The sequence below is a fragment of the Passer montanus genome, unplaced genomic scaffold (assembly GCF_014805655.1).
Source record: "Passer montanus isolate IOZ18808 unplaced genomic scaffold, ASM1480565v1 scaffold73, whole genome shotgun sequence".
In the NCBI taxonomy this organism is placed as follows: domain Eukaryota; kingdom Metazoa; phylum Chordata; class Aves; order Passeriformes; family Passeridae; genus Passer; species Passer montanus.
This window is the reverse complement of record NW_024372481.1, coordinates 3,585,699-3,602,010: the sequence shown is the minus strand read 5'-3', so window position 1 is coordinate 3,602,010 and position 16,312 is coordinate 3,585,699. Positions and strand designations below refer to the sequence as shown.

General features: G+C 45.4%; 1 protein-coding gene across 2 annotated transcripts in view; it reads right to left on the bottom strand.

Moving 5' to 3' along the window:
• Nucleotides 1-1,520: 1,520 nt before the first annotated feature.
• The window catches only part of LMX1B (LIM homeobox transcription factor 1 beta), an 84,004-nt gene continuing 69,212 nt past the window's right edge, over nt 1,521-16,312 (bottom strand). Inside the window, exons 3-8 of one of the 2 annotated variants that reach the window (XM_039730831.1) lie at nt 10,057-10,289; nt 7,266-7,444; nt 6,808-6,885; nt 6,349-6,415; nt 5,380-5,541; nt 1,521-3,720 (exon numbers count right to left, since the gene is read on the bottom strand). In XM_039730831.1, coding sequence (XP_039586765.1) covers nt 3,563-3,720; nt 5,380-5,541; nt 6,349-6,415; nt 6,808-6,885; nt 7,266-7,444; nt 10,057-10,289 — 877 coding nt within the window. In that variant the 3' untranslated portion in view covers nt 1,521-3,562. The remainder of the gene's footprint in view (nt 3,721-5,379; nt 5,542-6,348; nt 6,416-6,807; nt 6,886-7,265; nt 7,445-10,056; nt 10,290-16,312) is intronic. The other variant, XM_039730833.1, reaches the window with a different exon arrangement.

The following is a 16,312-nucleotide window of genomic DNA, read 5'->3' as shown; positions in this document are numbered from 1 at the left end:
AGGGAAAATGATCACTGTAAGGTGCATGTAATAAACTGCTGTCATGACCTCTAGCCTTTGAGCTCCCATATGTGCAATCATTGTTTGTGGTTTCTGTGGAAGTGCCAGATGCTAAGAATTTTTGGCAAGAGTTTATCAATTTGACTCAATGTAAGATATTACTGTGATATGGCCCATTAAACATTTTACTTTCACCTGATCAGGGACATTCCCTTGACAGCAGAAGAGTAAAGCAGAAATCAAAGAGGTCAGAGGTTGCTGTATAATCTTTTACTGCAAGGTCCCAGGTTAAAACCACAATGATCACACTCCAGTAGGATAATTTATTCCACAAAAAGAAGTGACATTTATTTTCCTTTAATGAACTTTGGCCTTTGCCAGCTATTGCAGGCCCACTGGAAATCCTTGCCTATGCATTCCTTCCCTGGACCAGCAGTGGCCCACCATGGCATGGAAAATGTTACACGTGCCAAGGGCCTGAATGTGTGCGTGTATGTGGCTCCAAAGGTGGCAGAACATGGGCAACAAACAGCTAAGGCATCATCATACGACACACCAAGGGAGAGGAGATACTATGTACAAGCATGGAAAAAAAAGGTGGCAAACAGTCATCCAAAAAATCAGCAAAGAATTATAGTTCAACTATAAAATGGGATGTCTGATTTTTTCCTTGGAGATGGATTGTTTTTCAACATCCATCCCAGATGCAGAGGTAGAGTTGGGACAAGGCAGTTCTCCAAACTGTAGGTCATGTTATAGTTCTCATGTAAGTCCCTGTAAACACCAAAAATGCCATTTTGATCCTGCCAGTAATGAGATATGAAGCAAGGCTGTGCTTGTGTGAGGCGTCTACAAACTGGTGCGTCTGAGAGGCTTTTCTATGACTGTAAAGTAGCACAGCAGAGGGGAGAAGAGGGAAACGATGAATCCATTGAGATCGGTGGTGACAAATGACATGTTTACATGTGCCATATGAAACCTGCTTGCTTCTGCCCTGCAAGCAGTGAGGATCACCTGAGTTCTTTATAGATGTTTGCTATCATGCAGAGAGAAAGGAAATTGTTATTTTGATACACAAGGAAAGGGAAAAATACTTGAACAGGATGGGTAAGAAAAGAAAATCCTTTCAATTTCAAAATACATCCAGGGGCTCACAATGCTCAGTTGAAACCACATCCTTGCCAGAAAGCAGGGAATGGTCCCTAGGCAGAGCATATGGACACAGCAGACCCACCTTCCTGCGGATGGCAGCAGTCAGGGACAGGGACAGGGACAGGGACAGGGACAGGGATGTCCCCTAAACCCTCGCAGAGCCACCAGGTCCTTCCCTGACCGAGGCTGTGTGTGGGACACGGGGCTCGGCACCTCAGGCAGTGGGAGGGTGTGCTTGGACTGAGCTCTGCCCCCTGCACGACGTGCACGCACTCAGGGACACACACATGGACACATGGACACATGGACACATGGACACAGACACACACACGGACACAGACACACACGGACACAGACACACACACAGACACACAGGCACACACACGCACAAACACATGGACGCACACACACAGAGACACACACACACACAGACACATGGACACACGCACAAACACATGGACACACACAGCCTCATCCACGTGCTCTCGTCCTCTCCAGAGTGGGAACCTTACACACCTACACTGCAGATAAAACTCGGCTTTCTCAAGTAACCTCCAACACGCTCAGTCCACACCTCCATGCTGGGGGGAAATGGTAATTTCTGCCTTGGACCCACCATCCTGCCCTTCCCACCCGTGCCTCCGGACCACCAGGGCCTGTCTCCATCAGCTGATGGGGCTCCCAGCAGGACTCCCCAGGCTGAGGCCGTGGTCCCCCAGTGGGGCTGCTCCCTCCCCAGGTGCTGAGGCTGCAGGGGTGCTGCTCTGGCCCCCCCTCCATGGGAGCCCCACGCTCCCACAGAAGATGCCAAGCCCCACGGGGACACTGCAATGCTGGCCTGGTACCAGTCCTCAGCCTGGAGGAGTTAGATTAACGAAAGCTTTGGACTTGTTTTTCAGCTATTATGGTCAATATATTAAAGGTATTTATTTAAGAAAGTGCCTATCCTGCCAATCTTTCCCCATGAGCTCTATTTTGAACACACCCTATAATTACTGATATTACCCTGGCAAATATTCCCCAAGAAGTTTTCTCTACTGAGAGCCATGACTGTACTTGTCTGCTTCTCCACATTATAATTATCACCAGGCAATATTTATAGCTATACTATTATTATTTATGTTATTTTATGCCCTACAAAAATCTATATGACATGTGCTCACACTTCAGCCCCAGAGCCAGAGGTCAGCTGGGCCCCCTTCCCTCGGTGCAGCTGTCCTTGCAGCTCTGGTCACTCAGCTGGCACCACAGCCACGAGTCCTGCCAGGGGGCATCTGCAGGCCCTGGTGAAATTTCAGCTCAACATACCTGAACTTCCCATCGTAATTTCTGTCATAGTTTCCTGTTCCTGGCTGGTGCACATTTCAGGACTTCTGGTGTTTCAGACTAGAACTGTGTATCCTTGATTCTTGCTGAGGCAAGGTAACTAAAGGAGTGCTTAATTATTCCAGATGGACAATAGAGAACAGCACATTTATGCCTCATGCAAAACAAATAAACAGAACAGAACAAAAAACACTTCTTTGCCAATCATGGTCTAGACTTGAAATTTGGCACTGCAATACTTACAAACAAATGTAAATATTTTCATCTCACACTTCAGAAAAAATTAAATAGATCTGTCTTGTAAGCACCTTTAGTTTTAATTATTTAAGATCAATACTAACCTAAATGCCTCTGCCCCTGACATGCATCTCCTCTCCAGGGTCATAGACCTTTCTTACTCTGAAATCACTGGCTTTCTCCACAAATACTGGTAACCAGTTTCCTCAGTACCATACGCATAAGGGCTATAAACTAATGAGCAGATCCAGGTTATGTAGAAAAAGTGTAGAAAGGAAACAAATGTTGAACGTCACATTTACATTAACTTCTCACAGTTCAAATGGCAATTTATCCACAACATAGTATGAGTCATGCAGTAAGAAAAGGAGGAATCTCCAGTTTCTTTGATTTATTTGTCATATGGTTGACTGATGTCAGTATCAGTGGCTAAAAAAAAAGTTTAGACATCCAAAAGAAAGGAGAAGAGAGAGGAGGAAAAGGTCTAGCTTTCCACAAAATCCATTTCTTTTAAGATGATGAGCTCAAACCAAACCAGATCAAAGGCTGAGGACGAGCAGGTTCTTCTGTTCCTTCCGTGCTTGTCTCGTGGTCTGGCGCCAGCTGGGAATCAAGGGTATGGGACGGGTGGATGTGTCTCTCTATATATGTAGGTATGTAGGTATTAAAATATATACACATACATACACATATATGCAAACAGAGACAGTCTTCCTAAAAAAATGCTCTTTGCAGTCCAGAGGCAGCAGAGTCACTGTGAAGGAAGAGCTGGGCAACATATGGCTGTAGAGTCTGCACTGGAAAAGTCACTGGCTAAACACACGCCGGCTGTTAGTTTTCTTTATTTTCATGAGGCGAAATAGGAGCTCTGCATAGAGTACAGCCTGTCAATGGGGTTTCCTACTCTAGCCTGCATGGAGTTAACTTCGGAAGAGGCAAGAAAACAGTCGCTCAAGCTAGTTAAAGAGGTATCACTGTCGATATCATGAAAAATGGAGTCGTTTCCTGCAAATGAAACGCACACGTTAGGCTGGGTGCTGCGCAGCCAGGGAGGACACAGAACACACGGGTGAACGGGAGTGCTGCTGCTCCTGTGCTCACGCTAATGCCCTGTGGCCACGGGGTCTGACCTACAGGGAGGAGGGCTCGCAATCAACCCGCAGGGCTCAGCCGGCAGCAATGCGCCCAAACCTGCCAGGATTTAATTTCTATTTCAGTCAGCAGCACAAAACAGCCTCGGCTGACAACAGCAGCAAACGGTGCTGGGGAGGAGCAGGTCCCCAGCTTCTCCATGGGCTCCAGCACTCGTGGGAGCTGCCAAGAAAGGTGGAATCAGAGTGCCCATGATGGAAGCATGGTCTAAGAGCCATAATCATACTGGTCTTCACAGACACACAAGGCAAAAGTTCTACCAGTGACAGGACCCAGGAAGAGACCTAGTTTCCCTGGCCTCAAGTGAGCTACAGTTGTAAACATGCTCTCCTTTCAGAAAATTCCACTCTTTTAGGGCTGGTCTGGAACAGCACCTTTTATTTTCTTTAGCAACTATGACTTCAGCTAACTTCAACACTGAAGGTACCAGAAAAAGCTCCAGCCCAAGTCCTGGGGGCTCTGAGAAAGCATTAGTCTGGTTCTTTTCCCTCACACACTCATTCGAAAGGGCTTTGTGCCATCCCCTGCACCCCTTTTGGAGCACAGAACCTACTTCCCAAGGAGTTTCACTCAGAAAGCCAAGCAAACCAACAAAATCACAAGCCACCTAATGCTTGAGGGCACTTCATATGTCCTCAGCTCCTTACAGGACCTCCCAAACTTCCTGGTGTGCACCATGGACTTGTCTCAGTGGCAAAAGCAGCGACACAGACCCAAGGCAGATTTCCTGTTGGCCTGTGCTCGGGACAGTGATGCGCCTGTGAGCCTCTACAGTGAAGTGCTCCTGGTCAGCAGAAAGAGTCTGAGACAGGCCCTTGTGGGCTACCGCAAGGCCGAGAATCACAGTCTGAAAAATCCTCTGACATTCTTTTTAAATGCCACACTGCAATTGTCCAGAACCAATAATTGAACATTTAGTGCTTGCACTGCGTTTGATGTGGGGTCAAGCAATCGTGAAAGCAAACCGTCATCTTGATTTGGGACAGAGAATAAAACCATGCAGGAGAAATGTCCTGTGGTAACCCATCTCTTAGTAGCTCAAGAACTGTTCTTTAACAAATCCACGCATCCAATCTGAGTGGTCTTACAGGGCTGCTTATTCATTTTGTACTGAATAGATTACTTCTCTTTATTGAAGGCACTTTTTCCTCAAAGCTTCTAAGAAAAAAGGAAAAATTTGTGAGGGAGCTAGAATTTGGTACTGTTTATTTTTCAGTGTCTTGGACAGTGGTTTAAAAAAGTGGAGCTTGGAGAGGTGATGTTGTTTGCTTATCGTTTATCAGAATTATACTGTGAAATAGTTCTGAAAGGTGTACAGAGCTTGAGATGAGCTCTGTTCTACCCCCTTACGTGTACAAGAAAATACACACGTAAAACTGACTGGTACAAATTCTCTGGTACAAATCCCCCAAAAAAATATTCTAAAAGCTAGTAAAGCTGCTGCCCCTGTGGTGTGTGATCCAGCACACAGACCCAGCTACTTGGGATGTGGCAGAATGAGGCATGCCTTACCATAGGGGTTCATGTGGTCGCCTGGCATTTGTGGAGGGGTAAGACCCTGCTGAAATGGGTCTGTGCCATAACTGCTTTGCTCCATTGCTACAATCTGCTGCTGTGGTGGTGCAAGTGGTGTGTAAGATGTCATCATCCCTTCCATTCGGTTGGACATCACTTCTGCAAAGCAAAGAGGAGGAACAGTTACTGCTGGGGAACAGGGCAGAATCAACAATGAACCCTAGCAAATGCAGTCAGGGGATCCTGTCAGCCAGAGAAACTTCCCAAATTTTGTCTGAGCCTAGAGCCCTGAGCAATAAGCTGAAAGACTTGTAATTTCTACATAATTTCTGGTGCCCTAGGTCCTAGAACCTTATCATCCAAAAGTCTGTAAACTCTGTCTGACAGAGCCCAGTTATTCTCTAACTTCTGCTGGTCCCAGTTTTTCTGTTCTGGGTAAAGCTGAGGATTTGAGGCTGCAAGGTCTTGGGAGCTGGAGGTACTCAAGAGTACCCAGAGAGCAGCAGAGCAAGTCCCAGTGCCTGTGTGCAGTGCCTGCCCCAGGGTCCAGACCCTTGTGGGGGCACAGGAGGAGCTCTCCTTGCCTTGGCTGGGCAGTAACGCTGATGCCTGTGCAGATTCCCAGCTGAGCACTGTGTCCATTACTGCAGAAGAAAACAAACAAAGGATCGGTCTGGAGCAAGCCTCCTGGAGATTTCCCCCTGTGCAGACACCTCCACGTGGCACATTTCTACCAGAAACAAGGTGACAGCCTCTGCATGAGCACCTCTGGGTCTGCTCCCAGCAGGAGAACTGGGGGTAACCTGGCGTGGGCACTCAGCACACCCTTGTGTCCTTCCAGTGCTGATGGCAGAGGTCACCCACAGACCTGCAAGTGCCCTGGATCGCTGTGCTAATGTGGGAATGGCACCTCCAGACAACTGCAGATTCTTTCTCTCTCGCTTTGCTCTTGCACAAATCCCCTACCTTGTCCTAGTCGCTGCGAGTTCTGCTGCTCCTGCTGCTGTTGGTGCCTTCGTGCCAGCTTTTTCATCTGAAAAAAAGCAGAACAGAACAATCTCATAGTTCCAAATGCAACAATTTTGTTTCCTTACAAAACTCTGTGCAAACATCTTATCAGTAAACACAGATCATTTATAATTATGCACAGACTGTTGTGGGTTCAGTTTCAATTCTAAGCTTAAACATTTCAGTTTCCAGTTCAGATTTGCATGCAAAATTTACTCCCAACCCTGAGTTGCTTTGAGCATATGAATTTAATGTCTGTGTTTGGAAGTTGCCCTTCTAGTGTGGATGTAGAGAGCAGAGCAGGCAGAACATGCAGAGCTCAGCTGTGGGACTTCTGCAGAGTGAACTGCACCCAGGCAAGAGCCCATGTTGAGGCACAGCCTGCATTTGACTTTTGAAATGTGACAAACAGCCTACCTTTGCTCTTTGGTTTTGAAACCAGACTTGGACGACTCGCACGCTGAGCCCTGTTTCAGCTGCCAATGTTTCTCTGACCTGCAGGAGGAAAGGCTTAATGATGAAATTTTTCATAAGTTAAGAAAAAAAAACCCAAAAAACACTAATCAGTTTTGTTAGGAGGAATGTTTGTACTTACAACAAAAACTGCACGTATGGAATTACTTTTAAAAGTTCGTCATATTTTTGCATAGTGTTGTCAAGTTCTGCCCCTGATGGTGCTACCAGTTCTGTAACTACTGAACAAAGAGACTGAGGAAAATGACACTAAATTTTACCCATAAAAGACTTCTGTGCAAAAAGAGTGCTCTGCTTTCACCCCAGGAGAACTGCTATTGCCCCAGGACGGGGCAGGGCTGTCTCTGTCTGCGGCTGTGGCCTGGTGTCAGGGCTGCCTTGGTCCCTGCTGAAGCACCTACCTTTCTGCAGGGCTTAGAAGACACTTCAAAGGAAGCTTTGAATGCTCGTCTCTGCTGTGTAGTAAGTATTGTCCTTGGTCGTTTGGGTCTTCTGGGGTCCTTCCCGTCATCGCTTCCCTTCCCTTGGGTTACTTGGCCTTTGGTGGGCTTAACATCTCCATCTTCATCATCACTTTTGACTGGTGAAAAAAGGATATATGATTGCACTGGTTCCACCAAGAAAACAGGATGTTTGAGAACTGCTCTTCAGTCAACAGGTTCAACTATTGTCCCATGGTTATTTGAATACCTACAGCAGCTGTGGGCAGGAAGAGACTATCTTAGATCTGTGTGCTCTGCCTAAATCAAATGCCACAAAAGCATAAAAATATTTCCATTTTTAACTGGGGACATGGGACTGATCAGGGATGGAAACTCAGAAAATGCTTCAGTATTTCCAGGAATTGGGTACAGAGACATTTGGTGCCTTTCCAGCACCTCTTGGTCCCCTGTGCTCAGCTGCCCCGATCTCAGCAGCAGACAAACACCTTTACCTGCACAGCTTCTCCTGAAGCATTGTCTGCAGGCAGGTACCACTGCCTGCACTGAACGGCAGCAAAACAGCACAAAGCAAGTATCACACAAGTATTTCAAGGCCCATCTAACTAAATACAGTGCAGATTCCAGTTATTGAATACTGTTTTGAATGTCTTGAAGCTCCTGCGATAATATTAAATATAATCTTTGTCATCTCATTTCTACTTCCCACAGAAAACATCAGTAATCTTCCTCTGTGCATTAAAATGTGTCTGTATGTACAAGCACATACTTCTCTTTTTCAGTAAATGCATACAAGTATCTATGTGCTTGTGTAGACCAAACAGATTCTTTGTATTTTCTATAATTAAATTCTGAATACTCATATAATCTGGTGATATTACATGTGTTAGTATATTGTCCTGGGAAATCTCAAGCACAGTGGCAAAAGTTGATGGGTAAATACACATTTTGTTGAGAAAATCAACTTTTCAACTCAGCATATTTTATTTGACCAGATTACTGATTTTTCTTCCAGAAAACACTATCACATTATTACAGGGACTTTGACATGAAGAAACACACAGAATTTTTTATATACTGAAAGACTACTTTTGGGGAATCAACAAATTAGACTTTAATTCATTTTAGGGTCTGATTATTATGCACCTAGCAATCTAATTACCTTTTACTTTAATAAGCATCTTTGGCCTAATGATTAAAGAGAAGTTCAGTCATTTTAATAACCATGACATTATTAACTTTCCAGCATGCCATTTCTAAGGAAAGGTTTGTGAGGATTAATACTGCTCATTGGAGAGTTACTTTTGTGTCCAGTGGATAAATATTTGATTGAAGCAGGACACATTCTCAGCCAGGGCTTTGCAGATTGTGTGCTCTCACACAGACCCCTGGGAGATCAGTGTTTTCACTGTGTTAGACAATGGGAGACAAACAACTTGTTTAATTTGTCAGCTTGTTTTTCAGGTTTGGGTTTGACTAACAGAGCATAATGAGGAAAAAAAAAGCATCTCCAGGACTAAGAAACTCCCCTTTGTGCCAAAGGGAAATGAAATTGAAACCAAGACTGGTTTGTGCTACCGTGGTAGCTCTGACTGCAGATCACAAGTCGGTCTGGCCCCGCAGAGGAGCCCACCCCTGCCCAAAGCTGAAGCCAGGGCAGCTGCCAGCAGCGGCTCTGTGAGCGAGGGGCAGAGGGGAAAGTGCCTGTGAGCAGCCCCAGAGCAGGGACAGACCCACACCAGCTGGTCACGGGGGTTTGGTGGACACGAGGCAGGTGCACAGGGGCTCACCTGGGCTGGTGGGGGCAAGGTATGCTGATGGTCAGGGAGGAAACTCACGTGCCTCAGGCACGTTCACCAAAGCCCAGAACCTATGACTTGAGATTTACTGAGCAGAGCACTCAAGGCCCTGCAAACGCAGCATGACAATACATGACAATAACTAAAACACTGCTCCCAGTCCCATGCATTGCCAAGTCTGCAGAGACCTTTGTCTTGAGGCATTCCTGGTGTGGAAATACAAATTTTAGCAATGTGGAGAATATGACTCTCTGATTAGAGATCAAGGATAATTTCTGCTACCCGTTAAAACAGAGTAACACATTTTCCCATAAACCAGCAGCAAATATATCATTTGTACATGTAATGGAATGGTAACTGTTGATTTTCTTATATATTTTCTTGGGAAACAAGTGTGTGATTATGATAGCACAAACCCACATCTCAGTTACTTTCAAATTCTCTTCAGTATTTCTGTGCTGCACTTGCAATCTTTTTTAAAGCTACTATTTGGTAATTGGCAGAGGTAATTGACAGAGAGATTCCTCTTGAAAATCATATTACTGTTCTGCCTATTTCTCTAGTTTAGTGCTGAAATTGTATGTGAAGAAGATCCCCTGAAAAATATGTTAAGTGGATGGAAGAATGCCTATGGAGAACAGCATACTGATGCCTCACTTGAGTGAGACCTTGGGTAGCTAAAGTCAGTCTGATTCATGCTTTGTGATCTTACAGAAAAACACATCGATGAAAGCAAAAAGATTCTGTCTTTTACTAAGCAGGAGGTTAAGGAAGGGAGTCAGGTTAGGGAAAGCAGTCTGCCAGTAGGAACGTTTTCAGCTGTGCCTGCAAATTTGCATAGGTGGCACATGCATACAGATGAAGAGGATGTGAAAATGGATGCACTTTTCTACACAAAAGCTCTACAGACCCATGCAGCTTTTCCAGTCAGAGCAGGTGTGGGAAAAGCTCACCTGAGTCTGAGTCGTCTGGGCTGACCGAGCTCAACAAGTCCTTCTCTTTCTCATAGTCGCTTTTGCAGAGCAGCTGCCCTTCCTTGAGGACAAACTCGTCGCCTTTCCTGAGCTGGCGCTCGCAGACGCAGCAGCAGAAGCAGCTCAGGTGGTACACGCACTCCAGCGCGCGCATCACGAACTCCGTGGGCGCGATCTTCTCCATGCAGCCGCTGCACTTGGCAGCGAACAGCCTGCGAGGAAGAGGCAGCACGGTCAGGGGGAGCACCAGGTCATGCCCTGCCTGGGTCTAAACCCAGCTGATCTGCACAGGTCAGCCCGGCTCATGCTTCTGCACACGGCCAGACTTGCATCCCTAGGCCTGGAAATAGCATAGGCATGCAATTTTTTCAAATCTCAATTCCTTTGGTCTCGAGATTCCCTAAATCACCTTTCCTGGACAAAGCCCACTAAGACCTGTCCTTATCTCAGTGTTTTTTTCCTTTTCAAATGAGAAACAAAAGGGAGCTCCTGAAGTTGGAAAATTGCTTAAACACAAATGTATTTCAATTCGCCTTTTAGAGGAAGGACCAGCTCATGCTTTGTTTAATGCAGAGTCTCTGGTTTCAGCACTTAAGCCCTATTTGGAACAGACTTTCCATTTTTGGTATTGTCTGTCTCTGAGGAGGCTGATAAACACAGAAATGAGCACGAAAACGTTGTGCTTTTGCTGAGGCAAAGTCAGCACGTGTGCATACACACATGATTGTACACATGCAATCAATAAAGAGAGGAGTGAAATAACACAGCTTTGCTTTGGATGTTGAGTTATTCCAGAACAACCTGTCTCTGAAGGAAGTACTGTGCATTTTAAATGGTGTGAAACATCCTTTGGCAGAGATATGCAGTGATACAATCTGTCAAATTACCAGTATAATCACAGACCCTAGAACACACACTGCATCCAGACTAGTTCTTATTAATGCTCTGTAAACCCTGTCTTTCATCCATCATTAATTTTCTAGGTTTAAGTTAGAATTATTTAGATTAATTTTATTTTGCTTTCCTAATGGCAACTGGGAATCTCCCTAAGTGAGATTTCAGAAAAGGGCTGCCTCAAATAAAGACGGATTGCTGTTGCATCCCTGTGTCACATGGTGTGCTGGTGATTTGAAATTCAGTGTCTTTTATGGCAATACATCACAGTGCAAGGTGCATGAACATTTACATTTCAGCAAGGAAATGAACACCACTGCACCAGTGTGCTCACAGAAGAAAAAAAAAAAATTAGATTCTATCTTTTAGCATGGGGTATGCTGACTTTTTTCTGTCATCAAAATTATAATTTTTCACAAAAAAAAGGAAATTCTTTCTGATTTTAGAAGGCTAAGGCTGTGGTAGTTATTCATTCCTCCAGAGCCTCCATTTTGTCTGAGCTGAGAAGCGCAGGAAAATGGCAGTAAGAGCCCTCGGCAAAGGGCTGGAGTCAGAGTGGCAGGGGGGAAAAGCAAATGTCAGTATGGCTGCACACCCAGAAAAAGGCTGAGAGATGGGAACTGGGGTGTTCCCCAGCTGCACCCAGGAGCGACGGGCCGGCTCAGTGCACACCCCTGCACAACCACAGCCTCCAGGTAACAGCGGGGCAAGGTGGACTGAGCGGCTCTTTTTCAGGTAGGTAATGAATTAAATTGATCAAAAGGAAACTGATGCCACCCAGGACCCTGGGCACTGCCATGAACAGGAAGGTTTATTCCACACACTCCGTTTGCTTTGTCCACAAGGTTTTCCTCACAATGCTTTAGCAAGCAAATTCCTAAGCAGAAAATATTTTCATCTCTACACAATTTTATAGCTGAAAGGATTAACACGCAAAGAGGAGAAAAAATAGAGGAAAAAAAATAAAGGGTGCAGTAAAATAGTTGTTTCTGTTTAACTGCTTAAACCCATTTGACCCATTTAACAAGCTTGGCCTCTGTCCCAGGGGATGCCCTCAGGAGGGACACACCTGCAGAGCCCAGGAGGGGCAGAGCCGGGGCGAAGCTCTGTCCCCGGGGTCCCCGCACCGCCTGTCCCGCCGGGCCCGGGAGCGCCGGGCTGGCCCCGAGGTGCGGACCTCGCCGCACCGGAGCGCCCGCACACGGGCTCCGAGCCGCCTGCGTCCCCCGACGGGCAGAGCCCACCAACCCTATCGGCCGGAGAACGGGCAGCCTCCCCGGAGAACGGGCAGCCTCCTCCGGGAGAACGGGCAGCCTCCCCCGGGAGAACGGGCAGCCTCCCCGGAGAACGGGCAGGCTCCCGGGAGAACGGGCAGCCTCCCCCGGGAGAACGGGCAGCCTCCCCGGAGAACGGGCAGGCTCCCCGGAGAACGGACAGCCTCCTCCGGGAGAACGGGCAGACTCCCCGGAGAACGGGCAGGCTTCCCCGGAGAACGGGCAGGCTTCCCCGGAGAACGGGCAGGCTCCCCGGAGAACGGGCAGGCTCCCCGGAGCGCTCTGCCTCCCCGGAGAACGGGCAGGCTCCCGGGGAGAACGGGCAGGCTCCCCGGAGAACGGACAGCCTCCTCCGGGAGAACGGGCAGCATCCCGGGCAGCCTTCCCCGGAGCGCTCTGCCGCCGGCAGCGGCGATGCTGCCGGAGCCCGGGCAGGGCTGGGACCGCTCCAGGATGGGCTGCGGCTGCCTCCGGCTCTCTCCCAAGCAAACCGCGCAATACGCCACCGTCCAGTGGCAGGGAAAACGCAAATGTAACACAATTTACAGATAATTTCAAGAAGAAAAGTGCAGGGAAGCATAAACCCCCTGCACCTTCCCTCAAACGCTCCTTGTCCTGTGGAGCCTGTTGTTTCCCTGACCTGCGCCTTTGCTGTCATACTGCCTTAACGAGTGTTTGTGTTTTTTCTTTTTCTTCAAAATAAATATATCTAACATGAATAGAAAATACTTTGTGTTATTTACTGGCAAACGACTGTTCCTGTAAAGATGGTGCTTTTGCAACAGCGCTTCCCAAGGCAGCCTTTTAGCCATAACGAATTACACTGTCATCAGTGTAGATTAACTCATTCAAATGAACATTAAATTGCCCTGACAATACTGCATGGACTTCATATCCCGAATTTAACTCTTGTCAAGAAAATTCCCTCCCCTGTACACAGGTACTCTGTATTATAACATGCATTCACACAAATACACACACACACACAGGGCAGCGTGTTGGGTTGAATTCTGAGATTATAAAATTTTCATTAAACCTATCTTATAGGGTGTTTATAGGTATTTTTTCAGCTTCCCAAGAGGAACACAAGGTTATGCACTCTTTTTGCACAAGGCAATCTCACAACAGGAAACTAATCTTGACAAATGACCAGACTTTGATAGCTGTGATCTAAACCACTGCTCGTTAGACTGTTCATTTTATAAACGAATGGTAATAAACCTGTTGGGAAGTGTAGGATAGCAGGAATACTTTACAGATCACCCCTTTACAGGTTTCAATCAAAGCCATAAATTTGAAGGGGAGCACACAGATATTCTGTGCTGAGACAAAGACTCTGTCCCACACCAACAACATTTAAAGAAATTTTTTTTGCTTTCTATACATTTTAGAAATAATTTGCGTAACTCTGGCTTTTTACTCCCATGGCTGATTATCTCCAGCTCTCTTAAGCTAATGTCAAACCTCAAAATCCTTGGATGTGTTAAAGTATGTGGAGAGTGGAAATCAAATGCCTTTATTAGAAGCCGCAGGAAATCTCCGACTCCTAAGCACAACGAAAACATTCCAGAGAAAATCATTCAAAGAGGACAAAGAAGAAAAGCAGAACAAGAAAACCTTGTTTTGAATCAATGATTGCAGAGTTTTATAAATAAATTCTGTTGCCTGGACAATTTTGAAAGACAACTCAATAGGTTTAGGAGTTTTTAAGTGTGTTTGCCTGTATGCCTGGAACACTTGGGGGACTCAGCCAAGCTAAAGCTCAGAACAATGGCCTGTCTGTCCATCAGAATATTTACAATAAACGCTGTGAAGCAACTTTACAGTACTAGATAATCAAAAAGCCTTTACCAGCCAAAACTGTGTGAACTTAAATTAATTTTGCATATGTATCAGGGCAGTGCAAATGCTAAGACATGTCCTGACTTTAACCAGTAGATGAAAATGTTCACCAGCGGAAGAGGCCATAAAGATTTTATTTGTTAGGATATCCCTGTGAAGGCAGGCTGAATCAGTAATCCTTAGAAACAACCACAGTTACATGATCCACTGTGCCTTCCTGCATGGCACAGCCATCTGGAGTGCAACACGGAGCCCTGATTTATTATATCCCGCGCGGTTATCTCACAGTAAGTTTGACCCTGCTCTGCTCCTGAGAATCACGGCTCTGCTGTTTACTCTCCTGGTGCCCTGACAACCCACCCTTTACCTTTCTGTGGCTCAGCCAGGTCCTTCATTTCCTCCTGTCTGTGGGCAAATAGATTTTAATTGTTTTATTATAACTAATTTAATCTGTGCTGAGAGATGTCCATGTGCAGGGTGAAATTTGCCGTTCACATTAAGCGTGGTTCAAGAGGTTTGTTATACAGGACAAAGGTAGAAAAATCGACTAATTCAGTCAGGTTGTTTATTTACTGGGCCTCTGCCATGAAGCAGTAAATAGGAAGTTATTAAGCTGTGTTTGATGTATGCAAGAGGACAGATGCTGCTTCCTACCTATCAGAGACCTTCAGTCATTTCCCTTTCTGTGTTATTCTGACATTATGTGTTGCAGCAACCACAGCAGATACCTGGCTTTTCTTTATTTAATAAATATGCAGAGGTAGTGGTCATGGCTTTTGTAAGTACTCTTGGTGCAGTCTCTAGGTGTGACGTTTTTCCCTCTGCTGGGACATCCCTGCTCTGATGCTGGAAGTTTGCTCCACACTCCTCTGCTATGAAACAGGGTAGAGTCAGAGTAAAATATAGCATGTTTTTCACACAGCTCAGTCTTATTAAGAGAAGAAATTAAATTACTAATGAAAAATAGCTGTTCCTTGCTCTTTGGGATAAATTTTGATTTCTTTCTTTAGATGGCATAGGATTGGAAAAACAGTATGCAAGGGATTTTTCCAGCATAGGACTTGAATATTTTTTGGAGTGTCTTACAGTTAATGGGTGCTTATAAAATGGAAAAACTGTTGCTTGGTTGCACTCAATTCAGAATACACAAAACATCCTGAATGTAGTAAAGCAGAACAGGAATATTATCAATTTATTATTTTAAACCCCCCACCCCTTAAAAAAGAAATAATCCATTTAAAATAGTTTCCCTGCAGATGAAATAATTACATAGTTTATTAAAGCCAATTTCATAGCTGAAACTTCAGTATAAGAAAGATAATTCCCTTTCATCAAGTAGTAATAAAATGTGCAAAATTTAAAAGTTTCTAGAAAAAAACCCTGTAGTATTTAGAGAGAACTAAAACAAAGAAACCTTTTTATTCTTCAGGGAGAACTGAAGAAAATATTTATTAACCCTCTATCCACAGGTGCTGTAGTATGAACACCAGCTACTGGTGAAAGCTTGTGTTAAATTTGCACTTCACAACGGGGATTTAGACTCAAGAATTACATATTGCCTATCTTGGTAATGAGTGACTTTTTCTTCACGTAAATATTTTACCTGTATTTGTGTGAGGAGTGCTGTACTCCCCTGCCAAGACAAGCTGATGGCTAACATAGCTATAGGTACCACACAGTAGCCCGTGCCAAACCTTGCTCTGGAGTGGTGGGACAGGGTGAGAGCCCCCAGCACCCACTGTCACTGTGCCACCCTTGGCCACCTCAGACCTGTGGGCACCGGCAGCTCTGGGGGGGACTGGGATGCTCAGACAAAAGCACAAAGACACACAGAATTTAAAGCTCACAGCCTAATGCAACTTGCTCAAGTGGGACCAGAATGACCTAAATAGTTACAGCTCCCTTAACTATAAAGTACAACATAAAATGCAAAGTGCAAAGCAGTTTCTCGCTTTGAGCAGAATGTGACACAATGAATTCTTCTCTTTGCTTAATTTTCATCCCCTAATTGACCACTTTGTTCAACTGTCTTCCATCACTGCCATGCTGTTCTATTTTATAGCATTTTTCCATACAACACTTTGATGGAAAAATTTATGAAGAATAGAATTATTGCTGTTAGAAGGGAATTAAAACAATTTTTCATTTACAAAGTCACTGATATTGCTCTACTGTGCTCCACCTTTGGGAATCCAATTGCTCTTCTCAGCTACTCCCATTCCTCT